This window comes from Setaria italica, chromosome II (genome assembly GCF_000263155.2).
Source record: "Setaria italica strain Yugu1 chromosome II, Setaria_italica_v2.0, whole genome shotgun sequence".
In the NCBI taxonomy this organism is placed as follows: domain Eukaryota; kingdom Viridiplantae; phylum Streptophyta; class Magnoliopsida; order Poales; family Poaceae; genus Setaria; species Setaria italica.
The window spans coordinates 44027729-44051072 of NC_028451.1; the positions used below are offsets into that span (position 1 = coordinate 44027729).

Sequence of the window (23344 nt, forward strand, 5' to 3'; positions counted from 1 at the left end):
TGGACTTAAAGCTTATCTAGTAAAGTTATAAAGGCACACATATTAAAATGCCGTCACTCATTTTTTTCCAACTAGATCCGCCAGCTATGGTGTCACGGAGGAATTGCCACAAAGACGAACATCCAATGTGTTGGGGGTTGTCGGATGGGAGAGAATTTCCCGCATATTATTGGATGCATGGACAGAAGTTCCCACCGTTGCGTGAGTGCTGACACTACGAAAACTGACACCGCCCATGCAGCAACTTGCATTGCGTTGGTTAGAGCAACTGTTCCGTTCGTTGCCATTTTGTTCCCTCCTCCGGCCTGTTTAAACTAGCAAAGCATAAGTAGCCAGGGGGGATCAACTGCATCTGCCGCCTGCCGATAACACGGCCGAGTCACTCACATGGAGGAGTTCTGATGCTTTTGCCCACCCTGCTGATTCCTGATCCCTGAATATTATCGCGTGTCCAGGAGTTCCGGGACCCATTGCTCACCTGCTCCGCTAAAAAAAAGTTGCAAAAAAAAATAAAATAAATGGCTCTCCCCTCCTTGTCCTCGCATTCCCGTTTGTTTCTGCCGCTGTCGCGAGCGCTCAGCACAAACTTTCTCTGCTCAGCTCTCGTGCAGGCTGGAGTTGAAGTGCTGAACCATCGTCCGCGAGCTGCAACCGAGCCAAAAACCAGGATCGATGGGATCGGACTCCGTTGGACGGGCTCGATTGGAAGTGAAAGGTGATTGGGGGGGCCCGCGACGACAAAAGCTTGGTAAATGTGCCGACACCTGGCAGCGCGGCGGCATGTTTGGCTCAAATTTGAGCGCTCCAACCCCAACAAGGCAGGCTCGGGCTTATATAACCTTGGGCCCCAGAGAACGCGCCATAACCTGCATTGATCGTGCACCAATCCTCGAGGGAAGTTCGTTTAGCGAGTTCTTGGATTTCCCCGTTGGAGGGACATATCCAAATCTTAATTTTTTTTACGGGAACGCCAGGGAAGGCCCTACCCTATTTTTGTTATATATAAAAAGCAATATGTACAGTCTACAAGGCTTCAGGCTCAAGGTAAAAAAGAGAGAGTTCACAAGAGGCTACTCAGCCAAATATTAATCTTCTGACTAATGGAAGGTTTTGCCCTAAGGCCCCGTTTGGGTTCAAGGAATTGGAATCTATTTAATGGAGTAGGCTAATTTATGTTGGAATGTGGCATTCCACAACTTTCCAAAGTTTAGATATAAGCCTATCTTAAATTTATGGGGTGGGAGATGGAAATTGATTCTATAGATTATGGTTATTAGATGGAATTCAATTCTTATAGCACGCTCTTAGACTCGCTTCTCTACAGTAGAACTGCAGCATACAAGTATCTCTCCCATATCACCAACTATAATATACAACTATATTCCACATACAATTATATTAACTTAATTAATTTGTGTCTAAATTATGATTATTAGGATGGAATTCAATTCCAATGATCCAAACGGGGCCTAAGGGTAAACCTTTTCTAGCTCCGCTACAAAAACAAGCTCTCCAGCAGCTGAATGATAGAGTACCACCATCAAAGATTATGCTGTTCCTGTGACACCATAAGGCCCATGACGCAATTATCACAATCTCCCTAAAAAAATACTGGATGCAAACCTCTCCCGTGCTCTGTCAAGAGGTTGGAGGCTGAGGTCCCATTGAATGTCCAAATACAGCGAACAGGCCTGGCTGAAAAGGACAGTAAAAGAATAAGTGACTGATTGTCTCCTCTACATTCTCAATGCACAAAACACAGTTGTAGCTATCCAAGTACATGTTCCTTCCATGTAGGAGGTTTCTGATGTTAAGCTTATCACGAAGGAGGAGCCAGAAGAAGAACTTGTGTTTGTTTTGAACCCTAGACTTCCACATCTATTTGAAGAGAGGGGAGGCCCGTATAGAACCCTGGAGGCTTTTGTAAGCTGTTTTGCTTGTAAAGACTGCAGATCCCCAAATATAAGTCCAGACATCATTTTGCAAATCCCCCATGTGCAATTGGTCTAAAAGCTGCTGAAGTTCAGTCAGTTGGGCAGCAGCAATCTGAGCTATTGTCGGAGGCGATAAACTTTCTGACCGAAATAGAATTTCTCTTTGAGAAAGAGGAAAGCTGCGGAAATCTCCATTTGAGCACACCTAAGTCTTAGAGATCATTCCAGAAGGCAACTGAGTTTCCTTTCTGAGCATTGCAAGTAGCTATCATGGAGAGGTTTTGCGCCAGAGATATGATGTCCTTCCACCAAAAGGATCCAACATTCTGCCTTTCAAGGGGGAGTACCATTCTTATACAACCACTGCCATGTGAGATGCACCCAGGGTATGTCCACTTTATTATAAAATTTGTGAAGAAATTTGAGGAGAAGCGTAGTGTTGTCAGTCCTTACTCCTTAGGTTGATAATGCCAAGACCACCATCTTCTTTGCTCCTGCAAGCATGCTCCAAGCCACCAAGCAACCACCCTTTTTGTCAGATCACCACCATTCCAGAGGACATGTTTGTAGTACTTGTCAATTTTGTCCAAGATTTCCACAGGTATCTTTAGAGCACACATGTAGAAGGTGAGCATAACTGAGTATATAGAATTTACAAGAATTAACCTACCAGCATAAGATAGCATCCTTGATGTACCCATGAGGTGCTTTTCCATACGTTCAAGGATAGGCATGAAATCCACTACCGATGTCCGAGTGGTTCCAAGAGGAAGACCGAGATAAGTGAAGAGCATGCTTCCAAGCTTACAACCTAAGGTTTCTGTTAACTCTGGCCATTATTTTGATTCCTCCACATTAATGGGTACCAGGATAGATTTGTGGAAATTTACCTTGAGACCAGTGGAAGTGGCAAACGTATGAACTTTTTTGTATATAAGATTCAAATCTTAACTTTGAAATACCAATCTCATTTGATTAGTTTTGGACGAAAAAATCATACTACTTCGACCTTCTTTAGCAAGGCTCTACTTGGCTTTGGCTCCAGCTCTTTGCTACAGTGATCGATACTGTGCAACACCATTTTGAGCTGTAGCGTGAAACCAAAACGCAAAACGAGGAGTAAAATGGACTAAGGAGAAGATAAAGTCGGTGAAGCAAGTTTATTGGACTTCACCGGCTTCATGCTACAGTGATGAACAATACATGAAAAGTGCTAGAGCTGTAACCGAAGCCACGCCAAATGCACCCTTAGAATCTTAGCGTACAGGTAATCTGACGAGAAACTGATCCCTCGTCTACAGCCACAAGGCAATCAGCTAAATGCCTGTGAAAATTGGCAAGTTTTGAGCAACACATATCCATTGAAATGGGATAGAAATTGAAATATAAACTCCATTCCGCTTATATACCAGTGATGACTGACGACTACCTCTTCTCCACACTCCATTTTTATGTACTTAAAAAAATTGAATGGAGGTTCTTCAAAAAGAAATTGAAATGCAGAAAAGAATTTGAATGAAGAAGTCTCAGACGAAAATTTCTTTTTTTTTAGACGAAAAGTTTCTGCTACCGAAAATCTTCAGAAAATTCGAGTGCCGGAAATTTGCGCAAGATTTGAGCAACACTGGCGATCTAATCGACCGTCCTGATCAAATGTTCGTGGAAAAGGGAAGAAATAAAAATTTCTTCACCTAGAGATATTAGATCCAGAGGATCGAACTACACCGAATTTATCTCCACAAAGGGTACACCAAAAGAATTGAATTCCGAGATCAGGTGCCATTATGCAGCTCAAGAAGAGATACTACATCCTGAAAATTGGAATGCACAATGACTTGCTTTGCCACACGGCAAAATTCGAAGCATTTTCGCACAAAAATGCATCCACTGGCTACAACGAGTAGGATCCTCGATCTTCGTCTTCCTCTTTACACCGCGCACGCACACATACACCTGACACCTGTTACTTCCCCGACAATGGCCAACATCCAGGAGGCGAAAGAGCAAGAACGACGACGCACGCACGCAGTTGAGGTGAGGCTAGCTACTAGCTCAGTGGCAGAGCGGCGAGAGATCCCAGAGCGGGTCGCAGGCGGAGGCGTCGAGCACCCGGTCGAAATACTCCTGCAGGCCGTTCATGGCGTACAGCGACGCCGAGATGCGCCGCTCCACCTTGATCCGCTCGAACTCCGCCATTTCGCCCGGCGCCGCGGTGGCGACCGGCTCCTCTTCCACGGGTGCGGCTGGGACGGCGGTGTCGACAGCGGCGAAGCTGTCCAGAGCCGGGAACTGGCCGAACGCCGAGTCGAACATCCAAGAATCGAACTCTTCGGCGCCCACGGCGGCGAACTCCGGCCGGTACACCTCACTGGCGTCCAGCGCGCCGCCGCCGCCATTTAGCACGGCGTCGTCGCAGCTGACTGCGCTGCTGGAGCTGCTGCTGCTGCTGCTAGAGCCACCACAAGCACTATTCGTGCTATTACTATTATTATTGCTATTGCTATTGCTATTGCTATTGCTCGTGGTGGGAGCAGGGGAGATCGCCGCCTTCTTCTTCGAGACGGCGGCGGCGGCGGCCGAGGAGGAGCTCGCCGCGGCGGCCTTGGCCTTCTTGACCTTCTTGTGGTGGAGGAGGCCGCGGATGCGGACGGCGAGCGGGCAGTCCGGGGAGATGCGGGGCGCGAAGTTGGTGCGGGCTTCGTTGCCGCGGAGGAGGCGGGCGGCCTCGTCGTAGGCCTTGGCGGCGGCCTCGGCGGTCTCGAAGGTGCCGAGCCACATGCGGATCTTCTGCGTGGTGTCCTTGATCTCGGCCACCCACCGCCCCGACGGCCGCTGCCGGACGCCGACGAACTTGCTGTGGTTGTTGCTGCCCTTCTTCCGGCCCCGCGGCTTGGACGGCTTGGCCTGCGCCGCCGCCTCCTGCTGGTAGTAGTAGTAGTAGTAGCTGCTGTAATCCTCGAGCTGGAACCCTGATGACTGCGGCTGGAAGTGGAGCTCCATTGGAGGCTTTCTTGGTGTTCGAGCTGATGGTTGGAGTGGTTGGAGGGGAGAGGAGGAAGACAGGTGTCGATCTGCCGGGTGCTTGCTCTGCTTTGGTTTTGGTGGTGAGCAGCTGAGCACAAGGGGAGAGGATTTATAGAGGATTTCAGGTCACTTGGCAATGGAGCCCTGTGGGGTTACTGTCATGGGCTGGTCAAATGCTGGTCTGCCTATGATCATGTGAAGTGAGTGTTTGGGGGATAAGGCATCTTGTTGGGTTCTTTTTGTCCTTTCAGTTTGTTTTTCGGCTTTGCCCTTATGCATTGTCACTGAGCAAACAAAGCTAAGCTGGTGTTCTTTCCATGATTATTTTTTTAACTAAGTTTGTGCTATTGCTGGATCAACAAATCGGTGAGCTTGCAGCCATAGTGCATCACCACTCACCACTATTTGACCTTTTGGCATTTTCTTTCATTACTATATATCATAAGAAAGATAATCATTTTACTTTTGACTCAGTACAGTGGAAATTCCTTTTTCAATGTCTCAAAGGGTTCATGCCTGCAGGCTGCAGGCAGCAAGCACACTAGAGTTCAGCAAGTACATGCTCCCCACTACAATGCCAAGCACCGAGTAAAACTTGGAAGCAGGGGTCAGAGGGTCTACTTCATCTAGTAACTTAAATTACCATGTCTACACCTGCATGCATTACCTTAACCGAAATTTTTAGGACACTGATTGGACTAGTTCTTCCATAATTCGCGGTTATCCCTCTGGTCAAGCTACTTACATGAGACCGGGTCCGAATTGCACCATAACCCGCCACATGGCAGCATTAGAGAGAATGGCGACGAGCAATTAGGATACAAAGTAGAAACGGCTAAACATCACCTTTTCATCGACCACGCCCACTTGTGCTTTGTTTATCTTGTTTCTTGACAAAAGCTGCTATCAACCAAGTCTTTCTCGTCACTGGATGATGTACTCGTCCTTAGCTAGTTCAATTTTGGGCGCCCATGAGTTTTTGAAAGAATCTTTGCACAGATAGCATATGAATATCATACAAAACAGCAGCCCGAATTGTTTTCCGCAGTAATAAAATGCTTACTACCAAGCATTAGTACTTCAACACATCACAAAGAAAGTGTTACTTTGACATGGACACGAGTGCCGGAATCCGACTTCCGACTAGGGTTCGATTCTTCGACTAGGAAAAACTTTATTGAAAATAGATAATGGTTATTGTCTCTTCGGAGACGTCCAACAAAATTACCGGGCGTATGAATGAGTACCGGAGTCCAACTCGGATTTGTGAATTGGCATGGGAGTTGAGTAACACACACAAGATTCTAGATCCAGATATATGATAGCAGTTTTTCACTTTTTTGGAAGTTCCCTTTGACATGGAAGTTGAGCTAACAGTTGACCACCCGTTCAGGCCTTCTTTTTGCAGAATGAGCACTTGAGGAGTTCAAGGTAACAATACGTCAATAACTGGAGTGTTAGCGTTATGATTTTTACACTAGGAGACAAATCTAAACCCTGAAGCATCTTTGCTTTACCTTTGAGAATAGCAACAATTCTCTAGCCGGTTGAAACTGAAGCAAGCATGATGGCAAAGGCTTTCTTGATCTCTCGGAACTAAAGAGACGGCACTGCTAGTTTAATGAAACAGGTCTTCTCTTTGCATACCACAATGTACTGTTAGGATTAACAAAGCTACATTCCTTGGTAAGCAACGGGCATATTTTCCCTTCATAACTTGAGAAAAGGTCATCGTCATGACTCATGAACACGGACCCCTTCAACTCCAAAGGCTTGCCTACCTCACCTATCAAAAAGGCAAACTTTGTCAAATTGTGGCGCGTCATTCCACCAAATAAACTATGTTCAGCTTGCTGATTGAGCAATAGGATAGAGCACCCACATTGGCCATAGTTTTATAGTCAGGATGACTCCAAGAAGGCTATGGCTCGTAACCTCTTGTTTCGTAGCATGGCAGATGCCCTGTTTGTCGCTGTCAAGGTGCATTTCTTTGTCGAGCTCGGTGGGGCTACCTGCGCCAACATGACAAGAGACCACTTTTTGGGCAGCAGCAAGGTCAAGAAAGATGGCATCTTGGCATCGGTCCCGGGGGTTGGTTTCAGATTTGTCTTTGTGTGATGGAGCCGCCATGGAGCAGGAGGAGATGGACATATTCCAGCCGTGTTTTGGGAGGTAACCCTCTCGCGACCAATTCTAGCTCATTGCTGACGTCAAAACTTTTCGCAGCGAAGATTATCTGAAAGCTACCTTTGGAATTTTTTTGCCATTGATTCCTTTACGGTGACGAATGCACCTGCTATGTGGTTGTGTACTTCTATTGATTTGTTGAGAAGAAAACCCAAACAAGGACTATCTGGCTATAGGGAGCTGGGACGATAAACAAAAGCAGCATCGTAATGCATGCTCCTTCAAATCTAGAAAGAACATGATACGGCTGCATATATCTAAAACGATTTCGGTTGGGGCTGCCATTTCCAGCTCCCCAGCCGTCGGGAATCTTCAATTCCGCCGCAGATTTCTCGATGCCACTCGTATGAAGACAAGGCCGCCATGCACATGTGCGGGCATATCAACGTTCAACGGATAGAATCGTGAAGTTATTTTTCTTTCAACACATGTTAAGGTAGCAAATTTCGGAAGCCACACAAAAGGTAAAGCCACGTTCAAACTACCATCTGTTCGTAGTGGCTTTTTAACTCGATGCCATGCTCGACGGCTTTAACACAAGCTGGTAAACGTTTCGTTTTTCTCAATTACTAGCCACGGAGCATGCACAACTTCAGCATTTCCAAACTGGGCATATCTCAAAAGTTTGCAAGAAAAAATTGGCAAATAAAATGACTACAATTAACGGGCATCAAAGCGATGCAGAAGGCAATCTCACTCAAAGTACAATGATCTCATTACCAAAACTGATGCAGCATAGGTCCAACCCAACCGACAACAAACCTCACCATTTCCCTTACACCTCTGTTGCCAGCACGTCTCAAAACCATATTTTGAGTACATGACAATATACACTCTACATCAAAACCATGTATGCAACTTCCAATTCCTCCAAGCGACCGATGCATTCACAAATTACCCCACCCAGAAAAAGATTCAACACAAAAGAATTGCCTGACAGTAACAATGATGAAATATCAAGAAGAAGAAAAAATGCAGCCCGGACCTTGCAGCGGCAAAAAACAACTATGTCGATAAGATGGACTGTAGCAGGAGCTGCTGCTGCGGTTGCAAGTTGGAAAATGTTGACGCGAGAAAATCTGGAGGTAAAGTCTGCTGGAATCGCCTCAAGATATTGACCATCTTGTTTTTTGTTTCATCTGTAGCAAGCTCTGTCCCAGGGCACAAAACCTGCAGATTGTACAAGGACAATCAATGAGTTCATCCATAACAGTTAAGTCAAACATAGTTATCGCTACAAATTTACAACCCTACCAAATTAGAGTACACATAAAAAAATTACCTCTGCAAATATTGAAATAATTTTCAGAAGATACTGATTCTGAGGGCCAAGAATTTCTCCATCCGACCTGCAAGCAGAAATGGTTATTATAAACCGCAAATGGGATCCACCTTAGTTGGCAGATTTCCAGTCAAGAACATACCTCTCCACCATTGAGCAAAGTTGCTCATGTACAACTTTAGCTTCAATCTTATCATCTTTTATAGGCAAGCAACTAAGCCATGCTGGAATAACCTGAGAAGACTGTATAGGTCAGTTTCAAAAAGTATCATCCACAAGCACAAATAACTATCCCCTGGCAAAGCTACAAGTGCAAAATTAGGCTTCAGACACCACGCAGTACAGTTAGAAGCTGAGAGGTGTTCAGTTTGAGAAATGGGTGGTCCATCAGACCATAACCTTCTCACTCCTCACATTTTTGTTTGGTTTGGGAAATAGGATGAGTTGATCCATCACCACCTCATCCCAACAAGCACATGGTTAACTTAATAATGAAGAATTGGCTTAACCCACCAAAATTCATGGGATGACTCCATAGACCATTCCATCCTAGACGAGAAGACTCCTCAAACCAAACACCCTATTAGGGTTTCAGTGTGTCCCTTGCTCCTCACTCTCAGTGTCCACGCTCTCAGTCTCAGTGCGGTGAGAAGAAAGGAGAAAAAGGGTTGACCCTTTTCAGGAATGAAAGAGTTACAATCAGCACCGTCTTAAGATTTTCAATTCCAGATTTCAGGCTTCACGCTGCTAAGCCAGCCTAGTACTGTGCCTCAGCCTCCAAGAGCAGGTACACCTTCCTATTACCCCCCCTCCTTCCCACATGAACTACTGCCTACGGCACACCGAGCAATTTCTGGAAACATGCCGTCACAATCGGTAGGCAATAGATACAACCTCCAAATATTCATCCATTACCAACAACTAAGCCCTTGTCTCTAGCAAGTTGGGGTAAGCACATAACAAGAAAATGTTGGCCATATCATCAGAGGAAAAAAAAAGACATTGAGAATAGAGCATATACCTGGGCCGCGTCAATGCCATCCCGATGAAATTGACATATTTTTCCAAGTGCCGAAACAGCATTGTCATAGGCCATAATATTGTCTGGAAGTCGTGCTTCAGGATGTCGGATAACATTGTTTAACTTTGATAGGGCCTCTGAATTCAGAAGCATAACATGGTTGGATTAGTTGTAGAATGTTGAAAAAAAAGCAAAACATGTAAATACTGGAAATATAAAGAAACTACCTCCAACTAGAGGGCGAAAAACATGACCACCAAACTCAGCACATACACCCACACCATAGACAGCAGCCTAAATGAAGAGGTCCAGCATTATATCAGTGTCCAATGAGACCGAGTAAAACGGGAGAATGGGTCAAGGGAACATGATAGAACAAAAAACAGACCTGCCGGACATCTGAATTTTCATCGTTTGCTGCCTCCAAAAGGAAAGGAAGGTATGTATCATAATACCTCAAAGCTGATTCACGGCATTGCTCCGCAACATCATCAAAGATACAGATAGCTATCCTTCTCTCCTCGGGTGTTTTATCTTTTCCCTGCGAATCAAAACATAGGGTACCAAAATAAGTAGGAATAAAACATCAAACTGAAAAAAAGGTTGGAGCATAACACTGCACAACAGGAATAAGCATGAAAAAACATGCCAATAACTAATGAGAAGAAACCCATTCGATTCATGTACATAAACTAGCATGCAGTAACTGAATGCTCAATAAATAACAATAGAGAGCTCACACAAATAAACAATCAGGTCAGGGTTCAGTTAGCTTACCAACATTGGCGTAATGTACACAGAGAGCTCATCAAAGAACGGCAAGAAAGAAGCTTTGAAGGTTTTAATCAAAGTTCCAAGGCACTCGCTGACCTGAAAGTTTAAATATGTTAAAAGAAAATTAATAGGTAAATCATTTAACATAACATGCCAAAGACAGTTTTCTCAGTATGACAAAACAGATAAAACTTCAAATCATTTCAAAACAAACAAACCTGATCAAATACTTCCTCCTCCTGTTCATTCTCTTCTTTGAGTAGCTCTCCTTCATCAGCATCAAAATCTTCCGCTTTTGTTCTTTCTGTACGTTCCCTTTTCCTGGTTGCGCTGGCTATAATGACATTTTTAATCTCATCCGAAATAGCTCGTACTTGGGTTTCATCGAGCAAACGACCAGAAAGCTGCTCATGAGTGATCAATGGAAAATTGAGTCATAAATAAACCATTCAAGAAAATAGAATATTTAAAAACCCATGCGAAGAGAAACCAACAGAACTATAACACATATTCTTTCACCCACTGAACATAGTGAAATGATCCCTTTCTTGTCTTTTTGTGGTTATAAAGTGATAATCACGGGCAAGCACATGTTCACATATGCAGATGCACAGATTTCAGAATTGTAAAAGGAGCAAATCTGCGAGCACAACTTTCAGATAAAATCTGCGTGCACTTTATAAGTTTCATTCTAACTAGACAACTTTCAGATAAAATATGCTAAGATATACTTATTTGATAACATAGGGGTAGGTTAGGAAAAAAAAGTGAGGTCCTAAATATACAAGTGAAGCTTTAGGAAGAATCTCAATCATGGATTCAAATTATGAAGCATAGATGGTGTAAATGCACAAACCTGCATGCACTCATTTAATGAGTCCAGCATGGATGAGCACATTTCTGTTTCTGGCTCCTGCACAAAGGACGCAAAAAGTTCAGGTGTCAGCATGGGTAAAAGAAATAATAATTCAACTACTGAGATATCTTTAAATAGACCTTGTGAAGTGCTTCAACAAGAGCTGGAATTACGTAGTCAGACAACTGTTTAACATAAGACTCGTCACGGCCTTGAGCCTGTCCTTTCTCAACAGCCAACTTTGCCGAACGTAAGAGTTCCGGCATTGCTGCACAGATGTTCAGAATTGTAAAAGGAACAAATCTGCAAGCACAAATAAATCATAGTGTAACATGAAAATACCCGCAACAGCAGCTCTTCTGACTTCTTCATGGAAGTAAAACTTCAGCAGAGGGACCAACGTGGGGGCAACCTACACGTAAATTTGTATCCAATGATATATGCTGGAAAGGGGCAGCTGAAACTTGAAAGAATTAGATATTGGATATGTTTAGTGCAATAATGAACCTGATCAATCCATGGGAAGAAACCCTCCTTAAGCTCATCAGCATAACAGCACAGCATGTTGCAAGCTGTTGCTTTCTCTTCCAGCACACTAGTTCGGATTCCTATTCTCTTGTCACCAAGTGTGATTGTTTCAATGCTGTATAAAACACAAATTAAGGGTAAGGGTAAGTGTAAAAAAAATCATACAAAGTTAAAAGTAGGATGCTCTCCTTGTGTCAGCAGAAAGGTGAATGAATAGCAAAAGCTTGGCATCATCAATGAAAAAAAACAAAACACATGAAAAAACTCCATAAATGACAGTGTAAATGTTCTACCGACTATAGGCACAGTAAATCTAAAAGCTTGTGTACGGTTCATATCATTTCATACTGCAAATAAGTTTAAAATTAGAATGCTAAACTGATGATTTTGCAGCTTAAAACGAATTTCTTCTAAATTTTCTCCTTTGTACATTCTCCTGGATACTTCAGATACGGGCATATAAAAAGTCATTTAAACAAAAAATTGTACATTCTCCAGGATACTTCAGATACGGGCATATAAAAAGTCATTTAAACAAAAAGACAAGCATCAACCATGGAATTAAAAAGATTCCATATTTGCAACTGTACAAGAGCGAGAAAGGTATAGATATTTCTAAGTGGAAATAGTCCAACATAGTTGTCAGGTTTGCTAACCTAAATCTCTAATAAAGTAGATAAAACATTGCAACAGAATGATAACAGACCTATCGTCATCTGATTCTATTTCGTCATCTGATTCGGCTGAAGTAATTGTCACATCGGGCTTCAGCTGAGCAGACTGAAGCAATGGTGGCATAACAACACTCATGTAAGGAAGGAAATCCTGCCCAAGACATTTGCATAGCCTGGCCCAAGCCTATCACATGTGGTGGTAAGTGTTAGATATATATTTGAAGTGTTGTTAAGCCTAGTTTCAGATGCTTTGAAACATACCTGCAACATGTAGCTGGTAATTGGATCATCAGTTTCCATTGGTGTTCCTTGCAAAGCCATAAGTACTTCCATAACCTAGTAAAGGGCAGATGATTAGAATAATAACACTTCCTCAATTAAATAAAATATTACAGCTGATTGCACATTTAGACTTAAAAGTGCAAGAAGAAGAAATGACAGCCATAAATAATGATTTTAATAAACAGAAATAGACATAATTTTTCTGAATTCCGATAAATTAGCAGGAAAAGCTTGAACAGTGAAACGGTTCAAGAATACGAACAGTGGTTACAGATCAATCACAAATTATTTGCAACAAAATAGAAGTACATAATTTGCAAGCTGGAACATAACATTACAAGTGAAAGAAAAGGCTAACCTGCCTCGCGTCGTCTCTGAACTTGTCCTTACCCACAGCCATTCCTACCAAACTAATACACTCCATGGACTTGGCACGGAGCATCCTATTAGACTTGTCAGTTGCATTCATCAAAATAGCTTTTAGGTATGGCATGACAGCATCATAGTATTTCTTGAAGTGCTCCTGCAAGGCAAACAAACAAAAAGTTATCATAATGCTATCAGCTTGTTATCAACAGCAGGCAAGACAGCACTAAAACAATTTGTTATAATTGGTCAGCTATAAAAAAGTTAGTCAAATGCTATAAATTTGTTAATAGGTGCTTCTGCCACTCAGGAGCAGACAAATAAAAAGTTTAGTCAAATGCTATAAAATTGTTATCATTACCAAGCTATACAGCACTAAAACAATGAGACAACCCCATGATACATGTGATACATGACAACAGAAATCCATTATGCACATAACAAAAAAAAATGTATCTATGCACTCCCAGGCGAACAGTTACCTGTGATGAATCTGCCACTGAAGCTAGGGCTGTCAATGCTCCCTCTTGCACCATTTGCTTGCCATTCTAGAAATAACATGAGAAGTTAGCATGTTTACTACCCAGAATAACGAATATGCACAAAGCAAAACTGAAATGTAAATCAATACAAGTAAACATATACCTGAAGAAGGACAAGTAATTTGTTGACGATTCCATCCAGGTAAGGTGTCAAAATTTCCGGTGTACAGTTCTCACTGAAGTTCAGGATCGCAGATGCAGCATGTGCCTGTCAACAAGAAGATTCATACAGGAAGTCAATATAGGTTGCTTTTTCCTAAGATGCATGACATAATAGATGCACATGACTTCTGATTGAGAATAGAGACATAAAGAGTTGCGTAGACTTAGCATCTCAATAAACGCAAAACACTTCAACAGCGTTCAATTCAAGAGTCTTAGTTTTCAAAAAGAAATGATAAAATAGTCAAAGTTAATCAAGCATCTACAAAATGCTACCTTCTAGTAACATTTACTTGTAATGGTGATGATGGACTTACTAACTTGCCAGGTGATTAAATTACTATTTATTAAAGAAAATTATTAGCTTGAAGCTAAATAGAACTTCGTTTTTAGACATTCATATGTGTTAACTGCCCACAACTATTTACAAAGTTTTGTTTCAGTATGCACGAACAATAACTTTCTTGATCCACATCAAGCCAATTGATGCAACATTAATTCTAAAATAAGCATTAACAAGTTGAAGATATGAGATCAAGTTTTGCTAAAATAATAGAACTAACCTGAACTCGTGGGTTCTGGAAATCATCCATAGCGTTCGCCAATGCAGGCAACACTTTCTGGTGGTAATGAACTTGCAAGTCTGGGCCCAAATCCGTAGAGAGCTGACCAATGGCATTGATTGCAGCCCATCTCACACGTGGGTGAGGATGTTGGAACCCATTCAATATCATCGAGACAACTTGTTCCAAATTTTTAAGCATAACCTGCCAGCAAAAACAGCAACCAATGATAAGATGGCCTTGTCCAGCTATTTTCCTAAACATGAAATCGAGAACAGATAGCATAATGTGGTTTAATAGTAGCCAACAGCTCTTATAGATTTGGCAATTTAGTATTTGTCACCGCTTCTACATGTAGTGTTCATTATCCCATTTTCCCAATTCCTAATTCAACATGTCAGCTCAAGAAATCCATTTTACCTATCCAAAACAGCAACACTAAATATCTTTTGAGTTGAACAAATTGCTGTATACTAGCCATACTTATAAAGTTATCATGCTAACCTTTGCACATCCTTCCGCAATCTGTGCGAGTGTTATGAGCGCAGCATGGTGCTTCTGCCACTCAGGAGCAGACAGGTACTGTGGAAGCAGCTCAGATGCAATTGGCACAATTGCATTTCCACCAATGGCGATGGCAAGGCGGTCAAGGCACTCCTGTGCCACTCCATAGTTGTTCCCTTCACCTGCATCCTCATCTTCGGTTTCAGCAGAGTGCCAAGCAGGGTCATCCTCGACATCAAGCAGCATCTGCATTAGCACTGCAAACAGCCTGCCGACAAACTGCGGGAGTCGACGCATCATTCCCGGTGCACGCTCCCTTGCCTCAGCAAGAGTAATGACAAACTCAACCGCCAAGTGCCTGGTCCCATCTTCCAGCTGTGCAGCCTCAGCAACTTGTAGCATTGCTCCCACCACGTCCGCAATCTGCCTCCGTAGGAACCTTGGCTCTGCGCCAGCCAGCTCAACGAGCAGCTCCAGCGCCTCCTGCGCCGAGGCCTCCTGGCCAGAGTTCAGGCAATCCGTGAGCGCCCTCATCATAGCCGGGAGCAAATCCTGCATCTTATCCCGATCGGCGTTGGTTGGCAGGCACTGGACGAGGTTGACTGCGGCACCCAGGGCCGCAATACGCACATCAGGGGATGTGGGGTGCGCCAGAGCGGCGGCGAGCAGGTTGTGGATAGTCATCAGATGGTCGAGGAGCGATTCAGCGATGTAATCCGCCAGCCTCGCGAAGATAAGCAGCGCCGACTCCTGAAGGTTGGGCGCCTCGGGCCCCGACGCGGCGCGGAAGAGGAAGGGCAGCAGCTCGGCCCAGGCGTTCTCGGGCAGCAGCGAGGCAGCGAGCTCGGAGATGGCATCGCAGACCTTCTTGGCGATGGGCTTGGGGGGATCGGACTGGAGCGCGGAGAGGAGGTGCGCCTTGAGCGCGGACTGGCCGGCGAGGGAGAGCTGCGGCCAGAGCGGCGCCGGGGGCGAGGCGTTGTTGGCGGACGCGTCGGAGGACGGGGTCGGGGAGAGGACCTTGCGGAGCAGGACCCCCGCCATGGCGCGGAGGTCGGCGGCGGTGGCGGGCGACGCGAGCGATGAGGCGAGCCGCAGCGCGAGGGGCTCCGGGTGGGAGGCCCGGAGGCGGTGGAAGGCGGCCTCGGCGGCGGAGCGGTCGGTGTTGGAGGACGACATGAGGGTCGACAGCAGCCCGTCGAACGCCGCCGGGTCGCCCCCCAGCAGCGCGGCGGCCGCGGCCTGGTCCTCGGCGGACGCCATCGGATCGGGGTCGAATCCGGGGCGCGCGGCGGCGGCTAGGGTTTGAGGGGGGATAGGGGTCGAGCCGGTGGTGGCGGCGGCGGCGGGAAGGGGAGGAGGGTGGTGGAGAGAGAATTAGAGACACGGCCTCGGGTTGGGTTTAATATTATATGGGTAGGGTTTGGGAGATGCGTGCGGCTCGCTCGTCGCGGGCGGGCGCGGCGGGGAGAGGCCAGGCGACCTGGTGGCTGGTGCGTTTGGGGTGGGTGACTGGGTGGGGCAACCGCCGCGACGCGAGATGAGAACGAGACGAGAGCAGCGCGCTCGCCGTGTGGTTTGGTTGCAGGCCGCCGGGGTCGGGTCCGGCTTGGCGGGGTTCGGGCACCGCACGACGGTTTCGCGGGATTCCCTTGTCCCCGTCAGCTTTTCCCTCGTCCCCCGTGGATTTTCGCATCGACTCGCCGATTTCTGCGTCCGCCGAAACCGACCGCTCGGCTCGTCTCGGTTCGGCACCCGCTCGTGCCCCTATGGCATCCGCCGCTTCGCCGATGCTTCCTTTTCCCTGCCGCGCCGCGTCTTTTCGGCGAGCGGGCACGGGGGGTTCTGGGTTTTACAGCTGGGGGGTGTGAGCTGGGCGCGTGGATGGAATGGATGGACAGGAGAAGGTGGTGACGCCCATGGAGGGCCATGATTGGGCATTGATGGGTACAGGCAGGCGGCCGGGCGCCATCTTCCCCGCGTCATCATTGATGCACGGCTCAGGGGAACAGCAGCGGCCCAACAGGGCTCGTGCAAGCTGCTGGCAATCTTGTGGGTTGACTGATTTCCGGTACGAAGAGTGGGAATGTTTTGGTTAGCTACCAATGGTGTGTAGCACGTAGTACAATAGTTACGTGTGCATCACCGTATCAATGCAAAACAAGTGGTGAACAAACGGTGATTGAGATCCCGTGTGTTCATTCCCAGGGATTATGATTTCGTTTTTTGAATTTTTTCGGTCCTCAATAAAAACACCAAATTTCGTGAAATTTCAGCCGAAATTTGGACTAAAAAGGTAAATCTTTCGACGAAGAGAATAAAATTCTGGACAAACAGTTATTTCAGTCACCATCGAAAAGACCAAAATTTCACGAATTTCGACCGAAAATTCACGAATTTTGACTGAAAATCTACGAATTTCAACCGAAATTTTGAACCCTGTTCATTCCATTCCTTTTCGATAGAGGTGTTGTTTGCTCCATAAATTGCGACGCAAAAGCACGCACATCCCGTAAAAGTTATTAAAGTAATGAGAATTTGGCATGACGTCAACAAAGTAACAAGAAACTGACGTAACGTTAAGCCGTTAACAAAATAGCGGAAACCGACATGGCGTTATGCTTTTAACGAAGCAGACAAAAACCGACGTAACGTTAAACCGTTAACAAACAAACAGAAAAACTGGCATGGCGTTATGTCGTTAGCAAAGGAACAAGAAACTGGCATTGCGTTAGGCCACCGACATTGTTCGGTTCCCAAGAATAACAGAAATGGAAAGTGGGGAGCTTCCACTAAAGGAGAAGACGACACATAGAAAGAGGAAGGTTGTTGTACGTAGTGGAGCTGCATCTTCTGACGTGTCGTAGCTATCGTCATCGACGGCTATCACGCATTATGTATCACTTCTGCTTTGGCGGTATCATTTAGCATCTGTGGTAATCTGTAGAATGTAAGCTCCGTCAAACTACCACCAAGCAAATTACACATGCTACCCTCAAGGTAAACCAACTTGCCCTCTTTAGCCTCCTCATAGCCTCGATGAGTTCCATTTCCCTAACTATTGCATGCGGATGCTGGTAAGCATCACACATCATAACTACAAAAGCTTTCTATGAAAGCTAATTCACCGGTGCCACGTTCTCGCACTAGTTGAATATTTCATATTAAGATCGCAAGATATACATTGGCTTGGAGGGATTCACATATTAAAAAAAGGCTAGGCAATGCAATCTAATTACATTATAAAAAAAAGGTGACCAAACATTACCGTAAGTTAACCGTCATGATCAGATTTGGCCTAGACGCGCCCCTTCCCCAAGGGTTTTTGGAGCCGCCGCTGCCGTCGCAACCTCTCTCACCTCCACCACCGTTGGTCCCCCCCTTCCCACCTCCGTCATCTCGCCAGAGGTCGGAGGGAGTGGGGATCCATCTCTCTAATAGTTTTCTTTGTAGATCGAGTTCAGTTTAGGGTTTAGGTTTCTCCATGCTGAATTTCTCGATATTGAAGATTTGTTACCTCCCTCTCCTTTCCGTCAACGGCGAGGAGGTAGGGTGGATTTGGTCTCTCATAGCGACTCCGATGAAGATGATGGCGGCAACTACGACGTTAGCAACTTCCTTGGTATGACGACACAGAGAATTAGGTTTCTGGATGACGACATCGAGGCGGGGATGATGTTACCATCGTGGAATAATTTTCTCAGCCCCTTCTCCGTTTTCTTGTGGTTAGACCTAGCCACGATGAAGGACTTGTGAGAATAAATCTGCTCCTCGAGCCGATTATATTTGGTTTTGAGTTGGGAAGATCAGGTGGTTTTCCTTATTCTTCAGTGGCAGAAGGAAAAATAAGGAAGACACAAGAAAAAAGAAGATTATACTCAATTTCGCCTACAGGAATGTTGGTCGCCATTCTTTGGGCACCTATTCTCAGCCTGTTTGCTGAGTGTTTACTTTCGGGCGTACACCCCAGGTCCACGAGTAGGCCTTGGACGGCCCACCAAAGGACGTACTCGGACAAGATCAGAACAAGGATGGGTGTATCCTACTCGGACTAGTCAAGTATGTTTATGGAAAACTACTCGGGCCATTACCGGGTTTCTCTCTGTAATAGTACCCGACTAGGACTCAGACTTGTAACCCTGCCCTCCCGTGTATATAAGGACGGGCAGGGACCCCCCTCAAAAGGACACGAGGACAACTCCAGTTCATCAAATACAAACCAACACACAGGACGTAGGGTATTACGCGATCTAGCGGCCCGAACCTGTCTAAATCGTGTTCCTTGCGTCACCATTGATTCCTTGATTCTCGACGACCCTTACCGCATAAAAGACCACCTAGGTACCCCCTAGGCGGGTTGCCGGTCTAAAACACCGACATTTACCTGTGGGGTCATCCATATGGATCTTCATATATGTTTGGAATTGAGATTTAGAGCTATATGTTGCATAAGTACCATAGAGATGAAGAGCAGTTAAGCAGTTTTATGGGTACACTTGTAATCTTTGTATTGGAGAGTGCTTGTAACATTAGGATGTACTCAGCTACAATTTAATATAATTCTTCTTTCACCTAAGAAAACATTATCGTAAGTTGATTGAAATTTGGGCACAAATGTCCAATGTGTGTTACCAACCGCATATGTGCAAACCGAAATCTGTCTCATTCACTATGATGAATCATTGACCCCGTTCTTGCGTTCTTCAAGCTCTCAACTTGTCCTTCTCAAAGAATTGAGGGGGCTTTGAATCAACTTAAGAAAAGAGTAGTCTAGAATATGTTTGCTTCTCTCAACACTGGAGTCTTAACTTTTAAATCTCAAGATTAATATGTCCATTTGCATGTTGAGATATAACACACTTTGAAGTCTCGATAAATCATTATTCAGTTTTGCAACTTAAATAGCTCGAATCATGCCAACCTATCTATCAACCACTAAAATGGGCCTCCTCAAACAGGAAAATGAAAAATACGATGCTAGCTAGTTTGATTATCGCGTTCCAATGTCCCTTTCCAATAAAGAGGTCTTTGGTTTGGAAAATGAGATTATCCATCAAACTTGGTCAAAGTTAGACGATTTTTACTTGAGACAAAGCTAGACTAACCAATAATTTGAAAAATACATTTTTGAAAACAGTTTTATTGAAAAGCATAACACACCCAACTAGTTTTTACTGAAAATTCCCCTGGAAAATAACATAATGGTCAAACATAAAACACCTACTAGTTCCTTGACTCAATCCACTGTTCATCCCACTGGATTCACTAAAAACGCCTGCAACATATTCCAGCTGGTCTGAAATCAAGCTGGGTTCAGGTCCAGATTTGAACCAGAGCTCGGTTGGATTTTCGCCTACGTGCAAAGGCGATCTCGTGGCAACAGACCACTCAATCGAAAGCTCCAAACACTGGAATACGTCCGATACGCATAGCTCCTTAATTACAAAATCACTGTCAGTCTGTCAATATATATATAGCATAACGTAGGGGTAGATGCGGCGGTGAGCCTCGTACACCTAGTGAACAAATCTGGTTAGCTTGCCAGCCCTTGGATCCCTCTTGTCCACGTATTGGTGTCCCCAGCTGAAAATGTGAAAAGCATCACATGTCACACTCATACCAATAAAAAGCTCCATTCTTCAAGCCAAGCAGCCAGCCAACCAAGTGATAATGCATAATTTTCCACAATGAAGGGCATAAACATTCCCCCAAACAAATAATTGACACAAACAAACAAGCATATCGGCACTCCCCTGAGGTACAAAACAATTCAAACGTTGCATCAGCACTCGAGTTCTTTAATCACATCGAGCTACAAGCAATGGAGCTGCTAATAGCTGGATGGGCCCACACATAAAGCCGGCTTTCAAGGTGCACAAACTCCACTTAACAAGATAACATGCCGTCCACTTCACTTAAATATATGAACAAAAGAACAAACAAATGGTGTTATCTCCCCAACATCGACACGAGAACGGAACAAACTGTATGATCAGCACTCACACTTCAGTTTTTTTTAAAGATAATTTGACACGTAGGATGTGATATAGTATGATGAATAGTTGGCCAACAATTGTCAAAGCTTCGCTTGCCGGGTCGTTACTGGACCGCGTTGCACATCCCGGGGCGTGTCCGGCACCAGAGCGGCTGGATGGGCTCGGCCCGGACCCCTCTCCCCACCATGCGGTTGCGCCAGTCGGTGAGCCGGTCCGTCGCCTCGGCGTACCTCTTCCTGCCGGAGGCGTCGCGGTTGCCGGACCAGAGCGCCTCCGCCATGGCCGAGGTCCTGGGCCAGACCCGGCCGTCCAGCACCGTCGCGTCGACCTGCTCCGTCCACATCGCCACCTCGCCGCCGATCACCAGCCGGGCCTCCTCGGGGGTGAGCCCGTACGCGATGTCGTAGTCGTAGACCCGCTGCCACGTCTTGTAGGGCCCGCACCAGGACCCGCCGCTGCTGTTGAAGTCGCTGTTGGGGTCGTCGTAGATGCTGTTGTTGCCGAGGAAGTCGCCGTGGCCGCAGTCGAGGTAGTAGAAGGACGCCGAGGAGACGATGGCGCGGTACCCGGCCCGCACGATGAGCTTCGTGTTGTTGGGCCCGTTGTTCCACGTCTGCAGGATGGTCGTCGCCGGCGGGATCGCCGACGCGCTCACGTTCACGGCCGCGTCCAGCAGCACGTCCTCCCAGTACACGGCCGTGCGGTTCCGGGACACCACGAGAGGGTGCACCGCGCTGACGTAGCGCTCCAGGAGCTGGCTCAGCGTGGCGCCGCGATCCAGGTCGGCCTGGATGGTGGGGTCCGCGTGCCAGCAGCCCGGGGTGACCTCGTCGGCGCCGGCGTGGTAGAAGCCGTCCGGGAAGAGGGAGGTCAGGTCGTTGACGACGTTGGTGATGACCTCGTACGTCTTGGGCGCCAGCGGGTTGAGCTGCCCGGCGCCCGGCTCCGCCGCGAGACGGTTGTTCCAGTCGCCGCCGGGAAGCCAGAACTTGCCCGCGCAGGACACGGCCTCCGGGTACGCGCCGGCCCACGACGCCGTGTGGCCTAACAACAATAATGTCGAGAGGTTAATTAATTGGGCCGTAGAAACCAAAATCCATGTAATAGAGTAACTGGGCCGCAGAAAGCAAAGCCCACAAAACAGAGGCAGCCGGAAAAGACGGAGCAGAGGAAGCTGGAAAACGAGCAGCGCCCACGGCTTACCCGGCGAGTCTATCTCCGGCACGACGCGGACGCCGCGGCTCATGGCGAACTCGACGATGTGCTTAACGTTCTCGACGGTGTACCGCATGTCCTCGCCGTATGCGCCCTTCTCGGCGAGTTGCGGCTCGGAGGGCAGCTCGATGGGGAACGACTGGGAGTCCGTGATGTGCCAGTGGAACACGTTCATCTTGTTGGCCGCCATGGCGTCGATGGTCCGCAGGATGTCGGCCACGGGGAAGTAGGTCCTACCGGTGTCGAGCATCAGCCCGCGGTGAGGGTACAGGGGCCGGTCCTCGACGTGCACGCCGGCGGCCAGCACCAGCATGTCCCGGCCCCGGTCCCGGCCGTGGCCGGCCCGCCACGCCAGCTGCGAGAACGTCTCTAACCCGCGCATGGCGCCCCACGCGGTGACCGCGGTGACCGTGGCGGCGCCGCCCGTGGCGGGGACCTCCAGCGTGTAGGACTCGTCCACGCCGTGCTGCAGCGGGGCGGCGAGGTCGGACACGGCCAGGGTCAGCCTCGCCAGCGCGCTCCCCGCGGTGACGTTGACCGCCGGCCGGACGACGGGCCGGTACCGCTCCGTGACCAGCAGCTTGGCGTAGCGCTCCGCGGCGGAGGCGAGGTACGGGTTCCCGGACGGCGCGACGATGCGGAACGACGGCGACAGCGGCACGGCCGCGTGCGGCTCCGCCCACGACATGGACACCGGCTTGGGCCAGACATTGACAGGGAACGACGCGTCCGCGGCCGCGCGCGTCATCAGGAGCATCGCCGGCCAGCCGAGCAAGAGCAGCAGCCGGAGGAGAAGCGTCGCCATTAGAGCTCTGGATCGAGCTGCTCCGCGCTGCAGATTCTAATTGGTGCACTCCTCGACGTCAAGACTCTTTGCTGTATATATAAGTGTGGGTATTATCTTAGGAGATAATTGCGCGAGCGGCATAGTGGTCGCTGCTGCCTCCAAGTGGCTCCATCTCCATCAAGTGTTCTACTGTTCTTGGCGCTAGCGTTCGTCTGTTTATGGGCGCTAACTTCTTTAATTAAGATCTTCGTCTCCGGTTGCGTTTCATATCTGATGCTGGCTTTGGAGTTTACGCTTCTCCGGTTAACTTGCACGGCGGAGTTTTCAGGCCTAAACAACTCGCGTTCAGGCTCCATTTGTACTCGTCCAAGCAGAGATCGCGTTGATTTGACGTGTTCGTCGCGTACCCACTTCGCTCTAGACTCTAGTCTCTAGAGGCGACGCTGGGGCATAGCTGCAACGGCGGGAGTAGTTTACGAGGAAGCGGATAGTGGAAGGCCTGCTGAATTTTGTTTTTATGGGCTGGGAACTGAGTATGATAACACGTTGGCTTCTGCTAGTGTCTTTGCTAGTAAAGTACTGGAACGGAGTTGTTTGTCATCCATTTGGACAAAGTGAGCTTGATTAGGGCTGTTTAATTTGGAAGG

General features: G+C 46.9%; 3 protein-coding genes across 4 annotated transcripts; all 3 read right to left on the bottom strand.

The window, feature by feature from the left end:
* Positions 1-3654: 3654 nt before the first annotated feature.
* LOC101754150 (ethylene-responsive transcription factor RAP2-11) lies at positions 3655-5103 on the bottom strand. Its single transcript, XM_004958054.3, has one exon. It carries the CDS (start codon positions 4932-4934, stop codon positions 3987-3989), a length of 948 nt encoding a protein of 315 aa, XP_004958111.1. The 5' UTR covers positions 4935-5103; the 3' UTR covers positions 3655-3986.
* A 2697-nt stretch (positions 5104-7800) lies between these two features.
* LOC101754537 (importin-5) lies at positions 7801-16119 on the bottom strand. Of its 2 annotated transcripts, none has more exons than XM_012844010.3 (19): positions 14700-16119; positions 14196-14399; positions 13574-13678; positions 13411-13476; positions 12921-13085; positions 12542-12616; positions 12313-12464; positions 11586-11721; positions 11421-11490; positions 11219-11346; positions 11079-11135; positions 10441-10626; positions 10226-10318; positions 9837-9989; positions 9676-9742; positions 9449-9585; positions 8570-8670; positions 8428-8494; positions 7801-8315 (listed from the first exon to the last, which is right to left on the bottom strand). In XM_012844010.3, exons 1-19 carry the CDS (start codon positions 15960-15962, stop codon positions 8151-8153), a joined length of 3390 nt encoding a protein of 1129 aa, XP_012699464.1. In that variant the 5' UTR covers positions 15963-16119; the 3' UTR covers positions 7801-8150. The 2 variants fall into 2 exon arrangements, with proteins under 2 accessions (XP_012699464.1, XP_004958112.1); XM_004958055.4 differs by having other exon boundaries at positions 8570-8661; positions 14700-16117.
* Positions 16120-20585: 4466 nt separating this feature from the next.
* On the bottom strand, positions 20586-22892 carry LOC101754944 (beta-hexosaminidase 2). Its single transcript, XM_004958056.2, has 2 exons — positions 21899-22892; positions 20586-21739 (listed from the first exon to the last, which is right to left on the bottom strand). The coding sequence occupies exons 1-2, from the start codon at positions 22713-22715 to the stop codon at positions 20799-20801; spliced, it is 1758 nt and encodes a 585-aa protein (XP_004958113.1). The 5' UTR covers positions 22716-22892; the 3' UTR covers positions 20586-20798.
* Between the last annotated feature and the right edge of the window lie 452 nt (positions 22893-23344).

Excerpts from the sequence above, each read along its gene's own strand:
- LOC101754150 (XM_004958054.3), bottom strand. The coding sequence starts at position 4,934 with ATGGAGCTCCACTTCCAGCCGCAGTCATCAGGGTTCCAGCTCGAGGAT.
- LOC101754537 (XM_012844010.3), bottom strand. The coding sequence starts at position 15,962 with ATGGCGTCCGCCGAGGACCAGGCCGCGGCCGCCGCGCTGCTGGGGGGC. Across the intron at positions 13,679-14,195 it reads TCCAGAACCCACGAGTTCAG|GCACATGCTGCATCTGCGAT; the intron begins GTTAGTTCTATT and ends TCTTGTTGACAG. Across the intron at positions 10,319-10,440 it reads AGGAGGAAGTATTTGATCAG|GTCAGCGAGTGCCTTGGAAC; the intron begins GTTTGTTTGTTT and ends TTAAACTTTCAG.
- LOC101754944 (XM_004958056.2), bottom strand. The coding sequence starts at position 22,715 with ATGGCGACGCTTCTCCTCCGGCTGCTGCTCTTGCTCGGCTGGCCGGCG. Across the intron at positions 21,740-21,898 it reads GCCGGAGATAGACTCGCCGG|GCCACACGGCGTCGTGGGCC; the intron begins GTAAGCCGTGGG and ends TATTGTTGTTAG.